The sequence below is a fragment of the Octodon degus genome, unplaced genomic scaffold (assembly GCF_000260255.1).
Source record: "Octodon degus isolate 3935 unplaced genomic scaffold, OctDeg1.0 scaffold00282, whole genome shotgun sequence".
NCBI classification, from domain to species: domain Eukaryota; kingdom Metazoa; phylum Chordata; class Mammalia; order Rodentia; family Octodontidae; genus Octodon; species Octodon degus.
In genome coordinates this window covers 957,761-981,743 of record NW_004524858.1, presented here as the reverse complement: position 1 = coordinate 981,743, position 23,983 = coordinate 957,761, and the positions used below count along the sequence as shown (strand labels likewise).

The 23,983-nt window shown below is 58.2% G+C and overlaps 2 protein-coding genes across 2 annotated transcripts; one reads left to right on the top strand and one right to left on the bottom strand.

Annotated features, from left to right (window-relative positions):
* Positions 1-15,163: 15,163 nt before the first annotated feature.
* On the top strand, positions 15,164-18,113 carry Gdf15 (growth differentiation factor 15). The gene is made up of 2 exons (XM_004646887.2): positions 15,164-15,428; positions 16,398-18,113. Exons 1-2 carry the CDS (start codon positions 15,164-15,166, stop codon positions 17,033-17,035), a joined length of 903 nt encoding a protein of 300 aa, XP_004646944.1. The 3' UTR covers positions 17,036-18,113.
* Positions 18,114-18,250: 137 nt separating this feature from the next.
* On the bottom strand, positions 18,251-22,013 carry Lrrc25 (leucine rich repeat containing 25). Its single transcript, XM_004646886.2, has 2 exons — positions 20,943-22,013; positions 18,251-18,969 (listed from the first exon to the last, which is right to left on the bottom strand). Exons 1-2 carry the CDS (start codon positions 21,728-21,730, stop codon positions 18,843-18,845), a joined length of 915 nt encoding a protein of 304 aa, XP_004646943.1. The 5' UTR covers positions 21,731-22,013; the 3' UTR covers positions 18,251-18,842.
* Between the last annotated feature and the right edge of the window lie 1,970 nt (positions 22,014-23,983).

Sequence of the window (23,983 nt, the reverse complement as noted above, 5' to 3'; positions counted from 1 at the left end):
GCGTCCCACCTCTTTTCCTCAGCATCACCCGGGCTGATTTGAAGGAAGCGGCCAAAGATGGGTCTCCCGTTTCCCAGTGCACCGGGGGACACAGTTGTGTGCTGGGGCTGCCACAGGCGGGCCACCTGCCTTGTACTTTTCCAAGCTTGTGGAGGACTTCCAGAGTTTCTCTGTCCCCACTGGTCTGATGTGAAAGTCACATTAAGACCTGGTCCGGTAAAACATGTCTCCAAAGAGGGGCAGCCTTGGAGGGGCCAGCTTTTGGGTCAGCTGGTTTTCCCTTCTTTTAGTTTTTTTTGTTTTGTTTTGAGACAGGGTCTCACTATGTAACCCAGCCTGGCCTCAAACTTACAGCGATCCTCCTGCCTCAGCCTCCCCAGTGCTGGGACTACATGCCTGCACTACACACCTGGCTCTTTTTGCTTTTCTTTCTTCTCCCCACCACCCCGGGCCCCCTCAAAGTAATAGTGCTACTTTTGGGACACAGTAATTTATATTCGCTTTGGTTAAAATGTTGGCTTTAGCCAAAGTGTCTTTCTCCTAGAGTGTGGCCTGTTTTGCCTCCTTCCCCAGACTGAACCTCACTCAGCCTTGACAGGCTTGTACAGGACCAGGAACAAGGCCACCCTTGCTGAGTGGGGACGCCCAGGTGTGGCCGCAGACGACTTGGTCCTTCAAGACCTGAGCGGGGCACAGTCCTGGGCCTCCAGGACCTGCAGCAAAGCAGATCTTGTCACCTGTGACTTTTTCCAAATACATCCACACGGAGGACGGTGCGGCTGGCCTGCCCTGACATGTCTGGGGCTAGCTCCTGGCCACTCGCCCAAGAGCTGGGAGTTAATGTTTATTTTGCTTCTTGCGACTTTGAACTCAGCGGCACGGGATGTAGGGTGATATCACTCGGAACAGCTCAATACAGGTCGGCCTTGACACGGGCTGGGGACCAGGAGGGGTCACGACCACCTTGAGGGTGCCGGAGTGGGCTCAGCTTGGGGGTGGAAGTGCTTGTCCCTTCTTCCCCAGGCCCTCAGGGTGGCTGTCCCTGTCTTCCGTCCGCTGCTGCGGCAGGGCTCCAGCAGATGGGCACCTGGGCAGTGTGTGTGCTGGCCCAGCTTTGTCTGCTGGGTGTGGATGGGTGATGCAGCTGGCCCATGGCTGTGGTGTGACAGGACCCGCAGGACGGCCATGGGGGCCATGCTGTCCGCATGGAGCCAAAGGCCCCCCTGCGTCAGCCCCTCGGGGTCCCCGTTCTGAGCCCCGACTCTAGCACAGGAGGCGCCCCGGTCTCTGCTCAGCTAGCTTTGCGTGGAGCTTGTGGCTTCACTGAACACAGGGACTCAGGTCCCCTCAAGGCCCAGAGGGGCTGAGAGGGGCTCTGTCCTCACTCACATCCACCTCCCTCCTGCCCTCATTCTGCTGTGCAGGGCTGCTGAGCCCTGCGAGGCTGTCGGGTCATTGTCGTGCAAGTGCGGGTTATCTTCTGGCCGCTTTCCATCCCATGGGGCATCTGCTAAACGCATGGTGCTGGGCACCCGTGGCTTTTCAGTTTCTTCTCTCCTCTGTCTCTCTCTATCTCTGTCTCTCTGTGTCTCTGTCTCTGTCTGTCTGTCTGTCTCTCTCTCTGTCTCTGTCTCTGTCTCTGTCTCTGTCTTTTTGAGATAGGTTCCCTCTGTGCTGTTCATGCTAGCCCTGAGCTCACTTTGTAGCCCAGGCTGGTCTCAAACTCACAGAAATCCTCCTGCCTCAGCTTCTAAGTGAGTGCTGGGTACAGCTGCGCACCACCATGCCCAACTTCTTTTGTTTTTTTACCACTTGGCAAACCTATCGTTCTCTGTCCGGGTCCATCTCTGTCCCCCCATCTTGGCCTTTGGTGTCTGTGCGTGGGAAGGGAGGATCAGGCCAGAGCGCATGCCCTGCCATCCCTCCCATGTTTGGTGGGCGTAGCAGGGGGCAGCTATGTGGTATGGCGAGGGCAAGGCCTTGGTGGCTGGGGACATGACCCAGGCTGGTGGCAGATGCAGCGCCCAGAAGCAGAAAGCATGCAGTGGCGGGCAGCGTCCCCTGCCAGCCCTGTGCCTCTGAGGTCAGCCGTGTGCGTGTGTGTATGTTTGTGTGTGTACACGCACTGAGGACTCTCAGGAAAAAAGTGAGCCCAGGAGGAACAAGGAAGGACAGGAGGCATGGAGCTGGCGCCCTGGCTGAGCGACACGGGGCAGCCCAGCCGGCCAGGAGTGCAGATCAGGAGACAGGAAGATCACAGCAACCCAGGCCAGCCCTTCTCAGGCTCAAGGGCTCAAGGACACAGGTCCTGGGACCAGGGCCTCCTGGCCCCAGCTGCACCCCAGCCCCTGTGGTTTTCTTTTTGAGTCAGGGTCCCAGCAAGTCACTGAGTCCCCAGGTGGCACTTGGACTTTGAGTCTCTTGCCTCGGCCTCCAGTGGTGGGAGACGGGCACACACCACCCTGCTTGCCTTGGGGTGCCTTTGTGCATAAGTAGCCTGTGCCTGGAAGCAGGGCCCCTGGTGTGTGCCCTCCAGGTGCCCCCCACGGTGCCCCAGGTGAGGGCCAGTGACCTTTGACCTCCCCTCCCCTTGCAGCCTGAACCCAGAGGTGCCCTCTCAGGCCAGAGACAAAGCCCTGTTCTCTGGGTACCCAGCCTCTGCCCTGAGCCTGCTGGGTGTGGAGCACAGGCTGTGGCCAGCAGCCCCAGGGGGACAGCAGCCAGGGCTTTGTCTCTCAGCCTGGTGGAAGGGGACATCCCTTTTATTCTCGGTTTGGGGGCTCTGGGGAGGGCCCAGAGCCTAACACGTGCCCACATGCACTTGCCTCCGAGCCCCACCCCAGCCTTTGTGAAACATCTTGTTTGGAGACAGGATCTTGCTGTGTTACCCAGGCTGGCCTGGCACTGGAGATCCTCCTGCCTCGGCCTCCCCATTAGCTGGGATGACAAACATCTTTTCCTCATCCTGAGGAAGTCTTCCTCCCCGCAGAGCTGGCCTTGCCTGGGGCTCTCCTCCTGTGCTCTGGGCCAGGAAGCCAGCTCCCCCTTCTCCTTGCCCCCCAACATCTCAGGTTTTTCCCCCCTGCTAAAATTCTCATCAGCAAAAACCCTTACTGCTGCTGACTACTGATTCCTGTCCCCAGAGAGGCCCCCTTATGGCCTCTACCTGACCGCCCCCCCCCCCGCACCTGGTCTGGAGCCCCTGAGTGGGGGACCCCTGGGCGGAGGGGGCTGCCCAGCACTGCTGCAGCTGGGCTCAGGAGACCCCTCACCTGCCACCCCAGAAAGCAAATAAAGCTTGATGTTGTCTCCTTCTGTGCGTCCTTGTGTGCGGGGCAGCGGCGGCAGTGCAGAGACCAAGGTGCCCACCTGGGCCACACAGCAAGTGGGCCACACTGGGATGCAAACCAGAGTTCTCGTGGACGCCAGTGTGCAGCAGCCATGCTATCACCCCGCACAGACGGGAGGCTGAGGCAGTGCTCTCCCTGTCCCCATGACCTCACCAGGAGGGGCCCATCCTGGGCAGGGGCAGGTGAGTCCCAGACCCTAAGGGGCTCCCCCAGTCGGGACTGCGTTCTCTCCTGGGGACCCCAGGAGCCAAGGTAGGGTACCCTGGGCACCTCCAAGGACACAGTCTCTTTTGATTATGTTTATCTTATTTCTGTATATACTTGGTTTTTATTTTATTTTATGTGCCTTTTTGAGAGAGTCTCCCTCTGCAGTGCAGGCTGGCCTTGAGCTCACTCTGCAGCCCAGGCTGGTCTCGACCTTGACAGTGATCCTCCTGGGTGCTGGGACTGCAGGCATGCGCCCCACCCCACCCCCAGTGCTTTGCTTAGTTTTTAATTTGAAATAGGGTCTTCCTGAGATGCCAGGTGGCATAGAGCCTGAGGTCCTCCTGCCCTGGCCTCTGAGGGAGGATGAGGCACGTGGGGGCACTGTAGGTTATTGGCTGCCCTTGAGGGGACTTGGGACTCCACCCTTCCTGTGTCTGTCCCATGCCCCCAGCCTAATGGGATCCTCAGAAAGCCACTGAATTATGAGGATTCAGCGAGATTCAGCTTTTGCAGCCCGGCACAGGGCAGTTGCTCAGTTAGTCATTTGTCCATGTCAGATGAGGCCTCCAAGGCCTGGCCCTGCACGCACACCTTGGATCTCAGCACTCAGGAGGCTGAGGCAGGAGAGTCTCAAGTCGGGACCCAGCCTGGGCAACTCAGTGGCTTATCCAGCCTCTCCAAAAGGGCTGGGCCTGTGGCTGAGCCGAATGAAGGTGTTGCATGCTGTCCCAGGACTGAGAAAAAGGCAGACCCATCAGGGAAGCAGGGAAGCAGCTCAGCCTGACCACACGCCCGTCTTGGCAGCGCGGCCCAGGGGACAGGAAGTTGTGAGGTCACAGGACCCCAGAGTCCCAAGTCCCAAGGACATGGGAGCTACAGGAAGTGGCCCCCCACAGCGAGCACGCACAGAGGGTGGCTTCCAGCTCCCAGGCTCAGATGTTATCTGCATTCTCAGGTGTGGCGGGGGCCACAGGTGCGCTGAGCGCAGTGACACATTCTGAGCCTTGACGGCATAGTCGGGAATGCTGGGCTCCTGGGAGGACACAGCCATGGTCGGGGAGGGTCTGAGGGGGAGGGGGGTCTTTGCTGTCTCTGCAGTGTCTTCAGCGAACTTCAGTTCACAGCCTCATTTTCTCCTCTTCCTGGACACCCCCGCAGACACCCAGGTACCTCCTCTGCCCCCGTGGCCACCTGTTTCCTGACCATCACACCTTGTCGGGACTGGCAGGTCTCTCGCCTCAGTGCTGTGCCCTCCACCAGGAGGTGGAAAAGGAAGCAGTGGCTGCTGCGCTGGGAGACGCTGGTTGAGCTGGCTCTTCGCTGTGGCCCGGAGCTCCCACCCTCACTGGGAGCTCCGGGCCAGTGAGCTGGTCCCATGCTCCAGGGTCCCTAGCAGCCTCTCTGGCTCCCCTGGGCCCCCCTGGGCCTGGGAACCCCTATCCTTCCTTTCTGTTGACCCCACCCAGCTTCACTTTGCGGCATACCCTCCTCTCCTGGGAGCTATCCCAGCCCTGAAACTAGACCTGAAGGACCCCTCCCAGTGCGTCCAAACCTCAGTCTGGGAAGGAGATGCTGCGGTGGGCCCCCGACGCTCAGAGAGGGAGGCGCTGGCTAAGGTGAGGGGGCAAATGAGTCCTGCCCAGGCCTCTCCGGTCCTGACCCCAGGCTGGCCCTGGTGACCCAGGCTTTGATGAGAAGGGTCCCAGACCTGCCCAGGGCAGGGGTGGGGACAGGGAGGGACAGAGGGAGCCTCTGGTCTTCCTGCGTATCCCCCTTCCCCACTTTCTGCTTTGGACTGAGGGCCTCAGTTTCCCCTTGGGGCAGAGCTGAGCCCCCAGCCCTGGGGCCGCCCTCCCCTGGTGAGGGCCTGGTCTGCAGCAGCTGCAGTCACTGTGCATGGAGCTGGTGGCCTTGGTCACAGGCAGGGCGAGGTGGGCGTGGCTTCCTGGCCTCGTGCCGGGCCTCAGCTGACCAGCTTCCTGCCAGGCTCAGGTGGCCCTCTGGTCCCCACAGCCAGGAAGCCATGCAGCTGGTCCCAAGGGTCGAGCCGACCACTTCCGGTCAGCAGACCCAGGCCAGCTGAGTCACCGAGGCTGCAGCCTCCCCAGTGCCCCTCCCCCAGGACGCGTGGTGGCCCAACCCGGGTCCTGCCTAAGACCCCTTTGGGCTTTGGCGGCTCAGCGCTGCTCTCCAAGAACTGTGTAACCCAGCCCTGCAAAGGGGTCACCATGTGCGGCCCCACGCACAGAGAAAACAGCCCAGGACACAGCCATGTGGGCGGGGCTCTGCCCACTTCCCAGTGACCAGGATGTCCATGGAAGTCAGGCGGCAGACGGCTCCTCGTGGGAAGAGCCAATCTCTGTGCTTGGGGATGTGCTGTTCACCTGCACACGGGCACAGCCTGCCACTCAGCAGGGGACCAGGGCACACAGATGGCAGAGTGCTGGAGGCCCTGAGGGGCACGAGTAGGTACAGAACCAGGTTGGTGGTGCCCACTTGTCATCTGAGCATTCGGGAGGCCGAGGCAGGGGGATCTCTGGACGCTCCAGGCCAGCCTGGGCTACACAGTGAGACCAAGCCAGCGTATGTTACATATTGAGACCCCGTCTGGGAAAACTAACCAAGCCACAGTACAGAAATCCCAGACTGGGGCCGGGGAGATGGCTCAGTACAAGAAGCACTTCTCTGGCAAGTGTAAGGGTCTGAGTTCAATCCCTTATTCTGCAAAAAAAAAAAAAAAAGAAAGAAAGAAAAAAGAAAAAGAAAGAAAGAAAAGAAAAAAGAAATCCCAGAGTGAGGCATCACAAGATGCCACCCTGCCTGAGACACACCGCCTCCCTGCGCCCTTAAGGAGGTGCCCAGGAGCAGAGGTGTCAGGCAGCCTCAGTGCTCAGGGCTACACCAGGCATGAGGCCCCCCCTCCGTGGCAAAGAGCGATTTGGGAAATGGTATGTAGTGAAGCTGAGATGGCCTTGTGGCCTGGCTGCTTCACTCTAGATGGAAAGGTCAGAGGACACCCGAGTGTCCTCCAGCTCTGGAGAGCTGGAACCCAGAGACACTAGCCTTTGAACACACTGGGGAGTATTATATAGCCATGGAAAAGGTGGGGACCTGCAAGCAAAACTGTGCGGAATGGGGCCTTAAGCAAAAAGAAGCAGATCAGTGCTGGTGAGATAGCTCAGCAGACTAAACGTCTGGGGACCATCGTTCGATCCCCAGTCCCGCATGCTGTGCCAGCCCTTCCCCTGGGGCACGCTGAGTGGGTGACAGAGTCCAGGCACGGTGGCCCTTGCCTGTAATCCCTGTGCTGAGGAGGCTGAAAACAGGAGGATCCCTACGAGTCCAAGCTGTTCAATGAGACTCTGTTCTAAGTACATAAAATGAAGAAAGAAGAAGCGGAAGTGGAAGCGGAAGCAGGGGCCGAGAGATGGCTCAGTAGACTAAGTGCTTCTCTGGCAAGCGCAACGGGCTGAGTTCAATTCCCAATTCTGAAAAAAAAAAAAAAAAAAGCAGATCACAAAAGCTGGGGCTGGCAAGATAGCTCAGCGGACTAAAGCACCAGTTCAGGCAAGCTTAGGCAAGCACAGGGACGATGGTTCGATCCTCAGCACCGCCCCCAGGCGGCTGAGCCGGCCAGAGTCCTGAAGTGGAAAGGCACGCCTGTAGTCCCAGCCCTGGTGGTCACCACATGTCCGAGCTGTGTAGTGAGACCCTGTAACAACCAAATATATTAAAAAAAAAAAACAAAACACAAAGAAAACAAAAACAGGCTGCTGTTTGCATTTTTAAACTCTTTCTTTCTTTCTTTCTTTCTTTCTTTCTTTCTTTCTTTCTTTCTTCCTTTCTTCCTTCCTTCCTTCCTTCCTTCCTTCCAGTTGGTTGCAACACTGGGTCTCCCTGGGCTGGCCTCCCACTCCAGCTGCCCCCGCGGCGGGCTCCCCTGTGCTGGGATGATTTCTAGGTGTGCATTACCACACCCGGCTTACTTTTTATTTTGAGCCTGAGGCTTTCTAAATTGCCCAGGCTGGCCTTGAACTTGTGATCATCCTGCCGGATGCTGCAATTAGGGGAGTGTGCCACTACGCCCGACTCACCCACTTTTATTTCCAGTGTTAGTACAGGTCTACAGAGTCTCACTAGGTAGATCGCAGTTTATTTATTTATAGTGATTCTCCTGTTTCAGCCTCCCAAGCCCAGCCTCAGTCTCCAGCTCAGAGCGCCCCAGGGGCGGGCCAGCTGGGCACACTGGGGATCAAACCCAGTCCCTGCCTCTGCCTAAGCAGGTGCTTTAGTCCGCTGAGCTATCTGGCTGACCCAAAAATTGGAGAAGGATTTTATTTATTTATTTATTTGGCTGGCTCAGGCTGCAGTGAGGGCGGGTCTGGTGCGGCTCTGGAGATGGGGATCGAACTGCGGTCCCCTGCACCTCACTGAGCTTGCCCAAGCAGGGGCTTTAAACAACTGAGCTAACCTGGAAGCCCACTGGAGAAGTTTGCAGATCTCTGGGAAGGATGCTGCTGCTGAGGCTGGTGAGGGCCTGCAGGTGGTCCTGCACCCTTCTGAGCCAGGGATCCACTCGGCCGGGCCAGCCAGCACCACCGCGGGCGCTGTCAGATTTGTCAAGGCCCTGTCAGCAACCTGCTTACTCAGCCACCCTGATGGGAACCTGCCCACAATGTGTCTACCTTGAAGGTGACATGAAGACTCCGTTCATCCCGCCTCTGGTGTCGGGTGGCAGTGACCTGACAAGAGGTGAGATGAGGTGCAGCAGGAACTGCCTGGACAGAACACCAAGAAGCCGGTCGAGGGACGGCGACTCCTAGGGCGACTAAGGCCACTCTCGAACTTTCTTGATGCAACAAGTCATCTGAATGTTTTTATTTATTTATTTATTTATTTATTTATTTATTTATTTATGTGGACTGCTCGGCCTGCCCTGGGGGCGGGGCTGGCATGGCGTGTGGTGCTGGGGATCGAGCCGCGGTCCCTGCACTTACCTGAGCTTGCCTAAGCAGGCGCTTTAGACCACTGAGCTATCTCGCCAGCCCTATTCTTTTTACTTTTTAATGTATTTGATTGTTGCAGGGTCTTACTACACAGCTCAGAGTAGGGGTAATCCCCTGCTTCCAGCCTCCCCAGCACTGGGATTACAGGCGTGCGCCACTGCGCCTGCACTCAGGCTGGTCAGCCTGCCCCCAGGGCACGGCATGTGGTGCAGGAACTTGACACGGTCCCAGTGCCACCTAAGCTCGCCTAACTAAGCGGGCACTTTAGTCTGCAGACCTATCTCGTCAGCACCGTTGTCTCAATTTTTATTTTTTATTTTTATTTATTTATTTTTTTTGGCAGAACCGAGGATTGAACTCAGGCCCTTGCGCTCGCCAGGGAAGCACTTATTCCACTGAGCCATCTCCCCGGCCCCTCAATTTTTAAAAAAGAAAAACCAAGAACAAATTCTTATGAGTTTTAGCCTTTTTATAATTATGCTTCACACTTCATCCATTTCAGAAATAGTCATTGCTCAGAATCATATTATAGGGGGCCAGGGAGATGGCTCAGTGGAATAAGCACTTCCCTGGCAAGTGCAAGGGCCTGAGTTCAACCCCCAGTTCCGCAAAATAAATAAATAAATAAATAAATAAATAAATAATAATCGTATTATATTTCTTGGAATTCTTTTTTTTTTTTTTTTAGGGATTGAACTCAGGACCCTGTGCTTGCCAGGCAAGCGCTTATTCTACTGAGCTAGCTCCCCGGGCCCTTGGAACTCTTTTTTGAAAATAGCATTTCTTTACAAGAAAGTTAAATGAGGCTGGGAATAGCTCAGTGGCATAGGAGCCCGCCCAGTGGGAGCAGGGCCCAAGTTCAATCCCCAGGATTAAAACCAAATAAATAGAATAAGTTAAATAAAAGAAAGTTTAAAGCATTTATTGGTGTGGAGAATGTTTGAATGTTCCCATCCTATATTTTCTATATTTTCCCCTATATTTCTTATGTTTCAAGTAATTCCCTGTGTTTTGAAATATAAGTCCTGGGGCTGGAGCGATAGCGCAGCAGCATAAGCAGCTGCCTGAACTATAACTACTATACAGAAGAAATGTAGACTTAATTGACTCTTGGAGCCAGGGAGCTGGCTCACCCACAGTCCCACCTTCTCCTCTCTCCATGACTGGAGTATCCTCTGCGCCTCGCCTTTCTCCTCCTCTTCCAGCTCTTCCAGGTTTTCCTCGGAGGGCAGGATGCCTCTCTGTGTAAGACATCATCCCACCCCGCGTCCACACTGGGGTCCTGCATCCTGGTCTTCGACCACTCGAGCCAGTCCCACCTCCATAACCCGGCCCGCTCAACCCTTTTTTATTATTTATTTTGAAAAAGGGCTGCAGCACCATGCCTGAGGCCCGCCTGTCTCAGATTCCCAGAGTTCTAGGGCTTTTTCCCAGGCTTTCCTCACTCTTGACTTTTTATTTTTCATTTATTTCTTTATTTTCATTTATGTATTTGGCACAGGGTCTCACTGTGTAGCTCGGACTCGTAGGGATCCTCCTGCTTTCAGCCTCCTCAGCGCTGGGATTACAGGTGTGCACCACCACTCCCAGACTCTGTCCCTGGCTCAGCACACCCAGGGGCGGGGCCGCATGACTTGTGGTGCCAGGGATGGAACCCTGGTCCCTGTGCTTGCCTAAGCAGGAGCTTGGCCCACTGAGCTATCTTCTGGCCCGCTCTTGAGCCTCCCCCTTTTATTTTTTTAATATATATATTTTGGTTTTCTTTCTTTCTTTCTTTCTTTCTTTCTTTCTTTCTTTCTTTCTTTCTTTCTTTTTGGTGGAATGAGGGATCGAACTCAGGCCCTTGCACTTGCCAGGGAAGCGCTTATTCTACTGAGCTAGCTCCCCAGTCCTATTTTGGTTTTCTTAAAAACAGGGTGTGGGCTGGCAAGATAGCTCAATGGACTAAGCACCTGCTTAGGCAAGTACAGGGACCAGGGTTCCATCCCTGGCCCCACCCCAGGGTGCGCTGAGCCGGTAACAAGTCTGGGCGTTGGGGCGCACGACTGTAATCCCAGCACTGGGAAGGCTGAAAACAGGAGGATCCCTACGAGTCTGAGCTGTGTAGTGAGACCCTGCATGAAATAAAAAGAAAAAAATAAAATAAAAACAAGGTGTCACTATGTAGCTCAGAATGGCCTTGGATTGGAGATCCTCCTGCCTCAGCCTCCCAAATGCAGGCGTAACAGGTGTCCACCACTGCTCTCAGCCACTACAGCATTTCCAAGCAATGCCTGTGTGCTGCTACAGGGTAGCTCTGCCATGTTCCCAAAGGCCCCCAGGTAGCAGCTTCGATCCCCTTCGATCCTTTGGGACTAAGGGCACAGGGCCTACAACAGAAGTGAGGTCATGGGGCCGGGAGGGAACCCACCTTCTGTTTGGCCTGCCCCTGGCCAGGCTGGCCTGGTACCTGCACCGCTGGGAGCTGAAATCTGTCCCTCCCTGGATTCTGTCAGTATTTCCTCCTGGTGACCCCAGATGTGTTGGAGGCGACTTATGCAGAAGTCTGTTGCCTGGGCCCTGAACACACCCCTGGTACTCCAACACGCAGGAGGCCGAGGCAGGAGGATTGCCATGAGTTCGAGACCAGCCTGGGCTACAAAGTGAGCTCAAGGCCGGCTTGAACCTGCAAGACAGCAAGACCCTGTCTCAAAAAGGAAAAACAAACAAACAAACAAACAAAATTACAAAGTGGCTTTTTTTGAGCCGGGTGCTTCTCAGTGGCCACATATCACTATCCCAAGTGCGTGCGAGTCTACCTGACCCATCTTCCTACTGAAGAAGGAGAGTGGCAGGACGAGCACAGGCAGCCTCCGGGCTGCTCGCCAGGAGGACCAGGGTGACCTCGTGATTCAGCGGTCTCCCTCCTGGTCTGTGCCCTCTGGAGCCAAAACAGGTGCTCCAGGAAAACTCCCCAGCTGCGGCTGGTGCGGAGTGCAGACGTGGCCCAGCAGGGGCCCAGAGGAGGCTGACAGGAGGAGCGAAGGGGCTGCCGGGTGGAGCGAGGCTGCTTGTGCAACCCAAGGGTGGGCTGAGCCCCAGGCGCACCTTTGCAAGGGGAAAAGGTGCTTTTTGCACAATAAAACCATGTAAATAAATGACTAGTGAACTGGCAGGCGAAGGAGCCCGCCTGGGCTGGGCCGGACAGCCAGCTTTGGTAGTGAGTACAGAGCAGAACCACAGGGTCTCGAACCCAGGCATCCGGGGCTGCAGCCAGGAAGGGGCAGGGTCGGGATTCGAACTCGGGCCTCCCCATCTGCACTACATTGTAGAGGACCCTTGTTGGCCAGCATATATTTGTAACCCCACAGAAAATCTCGGGATCCTATGGAGGAGATTCAGTGCACACTTCCAGTGCGATCCCTGGCGACAGTAGACACGCCGAGGCATATTTGTAGTGGGGGGTCAGGCGCTCCAAGTCCAGCTAGGGCGCTGGCTAACGGGAACAGAAGCCTCCACCCAGGGCCGCCAGCAGGAGAGTGGCGGGGAGTACGTGCGTGCCTTGCTCTGGGCGGGCAGCGGGCACGGAAAGGAGGGACCCGCCTGGCGCAGCGGCCTGCAGTCGCGAGGTGGCGTCGGGCTCCAGGTTCGTGCGACCTTCCTGACCCTGGGCGGCACAGCCTCTTATCTCGAGCTCCAGCGCTCCCTCCTGCCCGCCTCTCGTGGGAGCCGTGGGGCAGGCAGGGCAGGACACCGCGGACCTGGGGACCAGTCGCCTTGCTCCAGTGCCTACACAGCCGCCGGCCAGCGACACACAGCGCCCAACGCCAGCTGGGCCGAGGAGGAGGAGCAGCGCTGAGACGGGTGTGCGGAGTGGAGCCCCCTGCCTTGCTGGGGACAGCCTCCCGGGGGTCTCCAGTCTGGCCCCACCTCCCAGGGAGCTCGCCCTGTGCCGGCCCGGGGCTGCGAGAGGTCCGTCGGGGCGCCTGGGCTTCTGGCCTTGCGACCTGGGCGTGCCCGGCCCTGCATCCGACTTTGTCGAGCGGGCGTGGAGGTCAGGCGTCTCTGCCATGGAAGTCAGCATCTCAAGCACCGCTCCAGTCCCGCTCCCGACAATGCTCCCTGGAGCCCGGGTCTGGCGCTCCCCGGCCATCCCAGCTGCGCAGGAGGCTGAGGCAGGGGAATTCCAACTTCCAGACCCAACTGGGCAACTTCGGCCCAAGTTTTTAGAAAAGGGCTGCGGATGGAGCGTATGCCAGGGCACTGAGTTCAATCCCAGCCCTGGAAACCAACAACACACAGATCTCTCGCCGCCATCAGGTGTCCTGCCAGGATTGCAAAGCGGGTCACATGCAGGACGTGCAACCCGGCCCGGAAGGTCACCTCTGCCCTAATTTGGCCATGGGGACAGTGCTGCGGTGGGAGGCAGCCTAACCACTGCGGTGGCCGCTGAGGTCACCCCTGGCTGCCTGCCCGCTGCTGGCTCACTCCTGCCTGTCCGCCCCAGTGAGCTCATCGGTGATCAAGGTGGCCATTCCAGGTGCGGCCAAGCGGAAACCTTCATGCGACCCCGCACGCCATGGGACCCATGGGCCTGGCTGCCAGGTCGTCTGGGGGAATTCCAGGAGTAAAGTTAAACAATGACTGCTTCTCCTCTTAAAGGGACAGATGCCTGTCCAGGCCAGCAGCGGTACTGTGAGCACAGCTGTGGACTCCTACACAGCAAGGAAGAAGAGGGAAGCCTCTAGGCACTGTGGGCAGGCCTGTGATCCCAGCTTCTGGGGAGGCTGAGGCAGAAGGATCTGGACTTTCGAGCCCAGACTGAGCAACTTAGTAACTTAGTGAGACCCTGTCATAAAATGAAAAATAAAAAGGCTTGGGATGTAGCTCAGTGTGAAGGGCCTGGGACCAGCATCCAGAGCAGCAAAAAAGAAAAAAGAAAAAAAAACCCTCCTAGCACGCTGATAGGAAACATAGGCCAGGGGGAATTGGAGCCAAGAAGCAGGCCAGTGGCCACAGGGGTGGGGGAGGGGTGGGGGCGACAGCTCACAGGATCCCCTTTGGGGAGTACAAGCAAGATGCCACTGAATTTAGGTCCTGGGGTGACAGTGGCCCAGGCCGGGGACAATGAGAAAGGCTCTCAGTGGCCTCCTGGGACCAAGGAAGTGACATGACATGGAGAAACCCTCAGCCTCTGTGTGTCCCAAGACCCCATAGCCTGCCTGGGCCTGAGTGCCTTTGTCTGAGAAAGGCTGTTTGACACAGTGTCCCGAGCAGCACATTTATTGAGCACCTACTGCGCATCTGGTGTCCCGGTCCCTTGCTGCAAGCCCTTGGGACAGAGCTGGACTGACCTGGGTGGGGGGCCTACAGTCACTGTGTCCCCGCTTTCTGCAAGACGGTAAGGTACAGAGAGGCGTCCCCCACCTCACCCCAGGGAGGATCTGGCTAGGCTGGGGGAGGGGACAGGCGCACCCAGCTGTCTGTCTAGGGCCCAAGCTGTGAGGTTCCCCTGGCGGCCCCCAGGTGGCGCCCTTTCCCAGAGCCCTTGGCCGCCCTCACAGCCAGCGGTGCTGTGGGTGGGGTGTCTCAGGACCCACAAGTAGCAAAGATGACTGGGTAGGCTGAGGCAGGAGGGCCGTGAATTCAAGGTCTGAGGAACTTAGACCGCATTCCTAGTATCCCAGAAACCAAATAAGCCAGGGGAAGAGGCACATGTCTATGATCCCCCCTTGGGAGGCTGAGGCAGGAGGATTGCTGAGAGTTCAAGACTAGCCTGGGCTACACAGTCAGCTCAAGGGAGGGTGAGACACTAGCCCAGATCACACAAGAGTGGAGCCTGTGCTGGGACTTGAAACGGGGTCTGTGTGGGCACCAGGAGAGCAGGTGTTCCTGCTGCAGGTGGGACACGTGTGTGGTCTCCACACCAGGATTGCCCCTGACTCCTCTGTGAAATCCAAACATGTTCTATCCTGTCCCTATGGCACCTCCAGGCTAGGGGAGGCAGTGGCAGTGATGAGAGACTGCTAGTGATGAGAGCTGAGCTGGGGCTAGATGGAGGGATGAGGAGTGACAGCCCCTGCTCAGCCTACAAGGGCAACACTAGAGGTTTCTGAAGGAGTTTCTCAGTAGGGTTTTGAAGCATGAGTAGGAGTTCCCCCCAGAGAAGTAGTCGGCACTGCAAAGCCTAGTGGTCTATTAAACGTCTACTGTGTGCCCCGTCCTGGCCTTTCCCCCTCTTCTGAACTCTGTAGAGGAAGCCTCTCCCTCTTTTCCTGAGCAAGCCACAGCTTGCCCAAACTTGCCTATTCCTGTTCTTTCTTGTCCTCTTTTTCTCTTCCCTTTCTGTGCTTTTTCAACTTCTCAGTCTTTGGTCTTGACCAGAGAGCGGAGAGGCAAGTGCTGGGGGCAGAGGCCACCGGTCTGGCCCCATCCTGTCTTTGGGGACAAAGCCACGCTCCCAGGGGACACTGGCCTCCCCCCCCCCCCCCCCGTCCCTGCTCCCGGTTGCTCCCGGGTGCTCCCGGGTCCCGCCTCCTGGCCCGGAGTCACCGGGTCCGCGGGGCGGGGCGGGCGAAGTCCCGGTGCATAAAGCCGCGGCCGGCAAACGGGGCCACAGCCATGCCGGGCCTGCCACTCGAGCTGCTGCGGCTGCTGCTGCTGCTGCTGGTGGCCGTGTCTTGGCCGCCGCCGGGGGGCGCCCTGGCCCCGGGCAAGAAGCCTCCCGCCGCCGCAGACCCGGATCCGGACCCGGCAGTCTACACGTCCCAGGAGCTGCGGAGACGCTTCGAGGAGCTGCTGGCCCGACTGCGTGCCAACCGGAGCGCAGAAGCTTTGCACGCCGAGCTCAGCCCCGCGCCCGCGGTCCGCACGCTCAGCCCGGAACGTGAGTGCCCGCTGGGTGCCCGTGCTCTTCCCTGGGGCTCCCCCGCTGGCCCGCCCCGAGCCTCAGTTTCCCTGCTGCGCAGAGGACAGGCAAACCCTCCTGGGCCTCCGGGAGCCGCCAGACCTCTGCGTGTGCGGAGATCCGGCTCGGCTCGGGGCTGTCCCGAGACGCCGGCGTCCTCCAGACGGCGCACAGCGCCAGGAAACTGGGGACCCTGGACAACTCGGGGACCCCAGTGGTGGGCTGAGAAGGGCGCGGGGGGCGGGCCGCGGAGCGGTTTGCCAGTCTGACGCAATCGCGCATCAAGACCTGGAGTCGGAGTCGCGCGCCGCAGGTGCCCACAGGCGGCGCCAGGCTGGCAACTCTTCGCTTGAAAACTTTTAAGTTTTTAGAGTTGAAGCTCCTGGCCGCTACTGCGGCCCCCCGCCGCCGCCTCGCCCCTGCCCTCTGCGCGCATGCTCCAGGGATCCTCAGGAGGCTGAAGCAGGAGGGTCGCTTGAGCCCAGGAGTTCGAGAGGCCAGCCCGGGCGACATAGCGCATATACATATGCTGGCCTTGAGCTCAGTGTGTAGCCCAGGCTGGCCTCTAACTCTCGGTGATCCTCTTGGCTCAGCTTCCCGAGTGCTCGACCCAATTTGTTTTTAAATTATTATTATTATTATTATTATTATTATTATTAATTTATTTTTGCGGAACCGGGAATTGAACTCAGGCCCTTGCGCTTGCCAGGAAGCTCTTAGTCTAACGAGCCATCTCCCCGGCCCCTACCTTCACGTCTTTATTAAGCACATACTGTGTGGGGGCCCAGGGTGACCAGGCAGAGGTCAGACTGACCGCAGTAGTGGCCCCTGTGACTGCAGGGCGCGGGATGCAGTGACCACGTGGGACTGGGACGGTCCCGGGCGTGAGCGGGGCTAGGGGTAACAAGGGTCCGGCGGTCCTGTGACGGCGTCTCCTGTCCCCCACAGTGCAGCCTGGGCCCGACGGCAGCCTGCACCTGCGCATCCCCAGGAGATCGCTGCCCCCGGGCGTCCCCGAGTTCTACCGCGTGCACCGCGCCCTGCTCCGCTTGTCCCCGGGGGCACCCGAGCCTTGGGACGTGACTCAGCCTTTGCAGCGCCAGCTGCGCCTCCGAGGATCCCGGGCGCCCACGCTGCTCCTGCGCTTGTCGCCGCGGTCTGACCTGTGGCGAGCGCCACTCTCCGGGCAGCCACAGCTGGAACTACACCTGCGGGCACGTGCCACCAGAGGGCGCCGTAGCACGCGCATGCGCACCAAGGACGACTGCCCGCTGGGGCCCGGGCGTTGCTGTCGCCTGCACACTGTCCGCGCGTCGCTGCAAGACTTGGGCTGGACCGACTGGGTGATGGCGCCGCGTGAGCTCCATGTGGGCATGTGCATGGGCGAATGCCCCAGCCTGTACCGCTCCGCCAACATTCACGCGCAAGTCAAATCGCGTCTGCACAGCCTGAGGCCGGACTTGGTGCCTGCACCGTGCTGCGTGCCCTCCAGCTACGAACTGGTCGTGCTTATGCACAAGACAGACAGTGGCATCTCGCTGCAAACCTACGAAGACCTCGTCGCCAAAAGCTGCCACTGCGCATGAGCAGGCAGGCCGCTGCAGAAAGCAACCGGCCCTCTCCACGCCCACATGGGGGCGTGGTCTAATATATCTCCGCCTACTTAGGGTGGGTCGATGTCTCGGCCCCTCCCCTCCCCTTCCTGATAACTATTTATAAACTCGTATTTATTGTTAATTTATTGGGGGTTTCCTGCTGGGGGGTGCACAGCTGACTCCATGGAATATGCATTTATTTAAAACTATTAATAAAAGTAATGTGCAAAGAAAGGGATCCTGTGAAGTTCAGCGTTGAGGTGGGTGTCTCTTTAGAATCCTCTCTGAGTTCGGGGCCCACTAGCTAGATTGTCTGTCACCACCCCGTTGTCTCCACTTTCAAGTCACTTTCCAAACCGCGGGCAACCCAGAGCTCTGGTTTAGTGGGGACGCAGCCTCTGGGCTCACACACGCAAAGAGCAGGAGATGAGGGACACTACCCCTAGCTCCTCCCAGCTGGGTAATCGTCCCCCTCTGTCACCTGCCTCTGCCCTCTGAGATTTGCAGCAGACCTGGGAAGAGGCCTGGGGGGGACAGATGCTCTGCTTCTGACAGGAAGATGTCCCCAGGGAGTGGCTCTGCCAGAGGCCAGCCTGAATGGCCACAGTGTCCCCAGATAGACTCAGGAGGCCCTGAGGTCACACAGTTGCCAGACAAATGGCGCCCACTGTGAGCCTGGACATGTGGCCAGAAATCCTAAGGGCCAGGAGCTATGCCAAGGGTTCACACAGACACATGGGCTGTTGGCTCCTTCCAGAAGGGAATGGGGGGGGTGCTAGAGGGGCCGGAGGTGTTGTGTCCCTAGAGTGGGACAGCTGAAGGACAGGCATGACAGGCAGGGACAGCAGCAGTGCCAAGATCCCGGAGCAGGTGTGGTGCCCGGGGGCAGTGCCTTTAAAATTGCGGCCTGAGGAGGCCTCTGAATGAGACTCCATGGCAGAGCTGGTTCGAAGCCAGCAGAGCCTCCATGGGTCTGTACCTGCTGGCCCCGGTGGATGCTTGCCAGCCCTGCGCTGGTTGTGTGGCCTTTCACGCTGCCTACCTCTTCTTCAGCACTTTTTTTTTTTTTTTTTTTTTTTTTTTTGGTACCAGGAATGGAACTCAGGACCTCAGGCTTGCCAGGCAGGCACTGTGCTGCCGAGCTCTACCCCGGGCCCTTTTGGTGTGCCTTTTCCTCCGCGCTTCCCAACCACATATGCAGCCCTCAAAACCTGCTGTAGATTGCCCTCTTGCACAGCAGCCTCAGGTCATACCCAATGGGGACCTTGGCCCCATCTCCCCTGCAGCCCAGGCTTGATGGCTTTAGGAGCAGGGCTGTCTGTGGCCAGCTCTGTCCCCCAGAGTGGGACATGGCAGGGGCCAGGCCAGGCCCAAATGACAGAGAATCCAGCTAAGGTTTGGCCTTGAATAGACTCGAGATACTCGGAGCAGGAACCCGGAGGCCCTCGGGACTGGGATCCGCACCTCCTCACTCCCAGGGCGCAGCTCCGCATCAGAATTAAAACATTTTGGACCATAGGCGGAGGGTGGCATTCTGGGTGACGCAGGAGACAGCAGGCAAAAGCACAGGGGCGGGGACATGCAGTCTCATACTTGCCAGGAGCCAGCAGCCTCGTCCGTCCGTCAGAGCATTTATTGAGTACCACCTGGTGCCATGGGAGGGGATGCAAGGGCTCGCCCCATCCTGCTGGTGCCTCCAGCAGCTGAGATGGCAGAGCCGGGACGTTCAGGACTGTGTTCAGAGACTGAGGCCAGAGAGGGCAGAAGTGCCCAAGTCACCCAGCAGGGCCTGGCAGGCTCAGTGCTCGGAGATCTCATATGCGTCTTCATGCGCTGGAGCCTGCAGGTTGCCATAGACAGGCTGTGCGTCCAGGCTGGGGCCCCTGTAGTTCATATAGAAGCCGCTGTCCTCAGGAGGGTGAGTCCTGTGGGCGACAGGTCAGCAGTGGGTGGCAGGTGGGATGCAGGGGGCTTGTAGAAGGCTCCAGGTGGCTGACTTGCCCCAGTGTCTAGAGACTGGGAGGGCCAGGCATGGTGGCATGCACCTGTAACCCCGCACTCAGGAGGCTTTGGCAGGAGGATCACTGAGAGTGTGAGGCTAGCCTGGGCTACGCGGTGAATCCAGGGCCAACCTGGATAGTACTGCAAGACCCTGTCTCAAAGAAAAAAAAAAAAAAAAAAGGAAGAAGCAGGGAAAGTGAGCTGGCCGGGTTTCCCCTGGGGAAGTGCTTGCAGTGGCCCCGGGAGGAGCTGCTGAGTCAGCTGGAAGCTGAGTCACTGGAGCCTCGCGCCATCAGTCAGGGTGTGTGGGCGGCTGTGCTTCCTTAAAGCCAGGACATATGCCGGTGCTTGTGTTCAAACCCACATGGCAATTTCTGGTGGGGCATGGTGACACACACCTGTGAGCCCAGCACTTAGAGGCTGAGGCAGGAGGATGCTTGTGACTTCAAGGCCAGCCTGGGATACATAGTGAGCTCAAGGCCAGCCTGAATAACAAAGGAGACTCTGTCTCAAAAAAAAAAAAAAAGAAAATCTGCCTTTTCTTTTTGCATCGTGGGAAGCCCTGGCCTGCAATGCAGGCCACAGCACTAGGAACCAAGTCCACTTCTCTCACAAGGACATTGGTTTGCAGTCTCTCTGTAGGGTAGAGCTGGGACCAGGTGCCTCATCACTGCCAGGCAAACGCTCAGCCCAGCCCATGCCCCCAGCCCCTTTTTCAGATGATTTATTCTGAGGCAGGGTCTCACTGTGCCCCTAAATAGCTCAGCAGGAGCTCAATGTGGCCATCCGGCCTGTCTCAGCCTCCTGAGTTCGCCCCTGCTGTCTTTCACACTTCAGTATGAATTGCTCTTCACACATTCACAGGGTTAGGTGGGGCCGGGAATCAGTTTCTCTTCCCCCTCACTGTGTGACCTGGGGCAAATCACTCTGGGGTTTCCTGTCTGTGAATGTAATGTGCAGGACAGAAAGGAGAGATTTGAGTCTAACCTGACCAGGCCTAAGAGGTGGCTGGACCAGAAGTAGCGGTCACAGAGTGACAGAGGTGAACATCAGGCCTCAGCTACCTGAGCAACGGGGGCTCTCAGCTGCCTACCCAGGACCACTTCCGCTTTCAGCCTCATTTGCATCTACTTTGCATGCGGCTGAGTCCTGACCACAGCCCAGGCCCCACGCCAGCTCAGGCATGCAGAAGCCACACTCCCGGGTCACTGTCCTTCCCTACGTGTCACCCCAGTGCTCAGCCTGGGGGAAGCCACCACCGGGAGCCAAGGCAGGGGTGCAAGGGGCCCAGCAACCACTTCAGCATCCTGTGTGCACAACGGGGATCTGGGCCACCATCATGCTGAGCTTTGGGAGCACCGGGTCACATGAGCCCCTGCCATTGAGGCCAGCTCAGCCCCTGTCCCTGAGCCCGTCTTCCTCACCCCAGTCATAGGCCCAGGAACTGGTTTGCAGCTCAGAAGCAGAGGCCTGCCCCCACATCCTGCAGGGCTTGGGGGCTGTGAATCTCATGAGGCTGGGCCCAGAGACTTGAAAAAAAAAAAAAATCACACAGCCTGAGGAGAGGGGCTGTGAGCTTTTGATTTGTTCTCTGAGACAAGGTCTCACTTTGTAACCCAGGCTAGCCTTGAAGTCACAGTGCTCCTCACGCCTCAGCCTCCCCAGTGCTGGGACGACAGGCGTGTGCCACCATATTCAACTTTTTTGGTTGGTTTTTCCATTTCGCTTTTGACCTGAAGTTTTGCTACATTACCCAGGCTGGCCAGGAGCTCCTGGGTTCTGCAGAGCCTCCTGCCTCAGCCTGCCAGGCAGCCATGATGACAGGTGCACACCACCACACCCAGCTGGCGCAGCAGGGATGTAACTACCACAGGCTCTGTATCTCTGTGTCACTCACCTGTGATCTGGCCATTGGTGCCCCTCTTCTGGCTGTCCCAGGAAGACATTCTCGTAATGGGGCGCAGCAATTCGGGGTGGTCTGGCTTCAGGGGCTTTGAGCCCTGAGCTGCGGCTGCTATACCGTGGCTGGATGCTCGAGGGGGTCCTGGCAGCATCTTGAGGTCCCCAGGCCTTGCCCTGGCCTTGAGTGCCGGCTGTATGGTGCCCGCAGTGTCTCCAGGCCAGCACAGAACCAGCCACAACAAGTGTGAGGAAGAGGGTGCTACCGGCCACCACCCCCCCAATGGCAGCCAGGGTCAGGCTGGGCGCGCAGCTGGCCTCCAGGAAGGCGGAGACGTTCCTCCAGGTGCCTGTGGCCTGGTGCAGGCAGTGCAGAGGCTCCTGGCTGGAGCAGTTGTCATGCCAGGCCCGATGCCAGGGACCCAGGGCACAGGTGCAGTCGGCCCTGAGTTCTAGGTCGCAGTGTGAGCCCAGCGCTGCGTCCACATTGTCCAGTGGGTTGTGCAACACACTGAGGACCCGCAGCTGCCGCAGGGATGTCAGGAAGGGCAGCGACAGCTCCTGTAGGCCGGTGCCAGACAGGTCCAGGACCCGCAGGTGGGGGGCCTGCAGGGGCTGATCTGGGTGCAGGCGCAGTGTGCGGCCGCTGAAGTTCAGGCAGCTGTCATTGAACACACGGCGCCAGTCCAGGTCTCCAGGGAAGACAGCACAGGTTGGCTCCTGGCCACTCAGCTTCTGCAGCCCCAGCAGCCCTAGGAGCAGCGCCCAGGCCAGCTCGGTCCCCATGCAGGCGGCCTAGGCAGGGAAGCCACCCTGAGCCCCAAGCCGCGGGTAGCAGCCCCTCTCCTGTGATAGCTCAGGCCTGCCACCCAAGCACGGGAGGCTGAGGAAGGAGGGTCTCTGAGGGCTTGAGGGCAGCCCGGGCTGCACGGCGAGGCCCTGGCTCAAAGACAGCTCAAGAGCTCTGAGAGAACAGCAGCCCCGCCTGTAGCCTGGCTGGCTCTGTCACCAGCCTCGGAATGGGGGAGGGCCCAGGGGAGCCCCGGCTCTGCTGCTCCCCCCACTTCCCCGCTCCCCCACTGCCCCGGTCTGCACCTTCACCACGCCTCCCCGCTCCTGTCCGTGCCCTTGCCTCTGTGGCACTGAGGACCCGGCAGCAAGGTTTGGGCCACTGCTAACCTGGACGCCCGGCCGGACACAGCGAGCAGCGGTGGTGGTTTCAAGGCCCTGAGGCTCTGTGCTCACTTGCTGGGCCCAGGGGAAGAGGAACTGGCCACCGCAGAGGGAAGAAAGAGCACAGAGATCCGCCCTCAACTCTGGGCAGGGGGAGGGGAGGCCAGAGGGTCCCAGTTCCTTCTTGCAGAAACTGGGAGACCTCAGGTCCTTCATTCACTCTGTGTGTGTGTGGGGGGGGCTCAGTCCACCTTGGGGGTGGGGCAGGTGCTGCATGTGATGCCAGGGACCAAACCTTGGTCCCAGCACACTTTCCTAAGCAAGCACTTTAGACCACTGAGCTATCTCGCTGGCCCCCTTCATTTACTTTTCCACTTATTGCCCTCAACTTGGTATACCAGCAACCTGTGAGATCATTTAGTCACTCAACAAACATTCATGCTGAGCTCTGGAAGAGGCCTGAGTCCTGGCCAGATCCTCAAGGAGCACCCAGTCTCAGGAGGAGATAAAACTGGGCAAGACATCCCCAGTCTATGGAGTCAGGGCAGGGCCAGAGGGAGGGAAAGAACCCTAGAGGACTTCCTGGAGGAGAAAGAGGAAGGGAAGGGGGGGCATTGGAATTGGGGCTTCAACGCATGAGCAGGAGTTTGCCAACTCCTAGCTGGAGCAGCAGGGTTAGGAGAGGAGTGGCCGGGTGGAGAGGTAAGAGGAGGTGGCCAGCATAGGCTCCTCTGACAGGCTAAAGACTCACCTCTGTCCCAGAGTGATGGGAGGCCAGGTGAGTGTAGAAATGAGGGGTACAGCATCCCCCAGACCAGGTTTACATGCAGCGTGGCCGCTGACTTGAGTTTCACTGCTCAGAGCTTCAGTCTACAGGTCTGGAACCTGGACCAGAGCTAGGGCTCCTCCTGACCTGGGGTGGGGGTGGGTGGGGGTGGGTGGGAGTGGGGCATCTTCCCCTCTGTTTCCATCTCTGCACCTTCAGTCCCCAAGTATAGAGGGAGGATCAAAGCCTTGGGGGTCCTCCACTCCTGGCTTGGGGTGCAGGGGTGCAAACTTTTCTGCTGCTGCTGGGGCCATGCCTGGCATCCCAGCACTGGGGAGGCTGAGGCAGGAAAATTGCCGTGAGTGAGTTTGAGGCCAGGCTGGGCTCCATAGTGAAACCCTGTTTTATTTATATTTTTATATATTTTTTAAAAATGTTTTTTGGGTTTTTTTTTAGGGAAGGGTCTACAGGGTAGTCAGGGTCTCACTACTAGATCGGACTCATAGTGATCCGCCTGTTTACAACCTCCCAAGAGCTGGGATTACAGGCGCACCACCACGCCCAGTCTCAATTACCATCTCAGCTTGCCCTGGGAGTGGAGCCTGCATGGCGGGCCCAGGGATCGAACCCCCGGCCCCTCCGCCTGCTTGCAGGTGCTTTAATCCACCGAGGTGTTTGGCCGGGCCTTATATTTTTATTTGTATACATGCATTTTGTGTTTCTGAAACAGGGTTTCACTGCACAGCTCAGGCTGGCCGTGAGCTCACCTGCCACCCAGGCTGGTCTCGAACTCGCAACGATTCTCCGTCCTCAGCCTCCCCAGTGCTGGGATGACAGGCGTGCGCCACCGAGCCCTGCAGAAACCTTGTTTAAAAAGGCAAAGCCAGGGCTGGGGAGACAGCCCCGCAGTCTGAGAGCCCACCGGACAAGCACAAGGACCCGGTTCTAGCACTCAGCTGCCCGCCGAGGCGGGGCATGGGTGCATGCCTATAGTCACCGCGCTGCGAAGGCTGACATAAATGGGTCACTACAAGTCCAGGCTAAGTGGTGGGACCCTGTACCAAATAAATAAAAGATTAAAAAGAAAAATAATTTTTTTT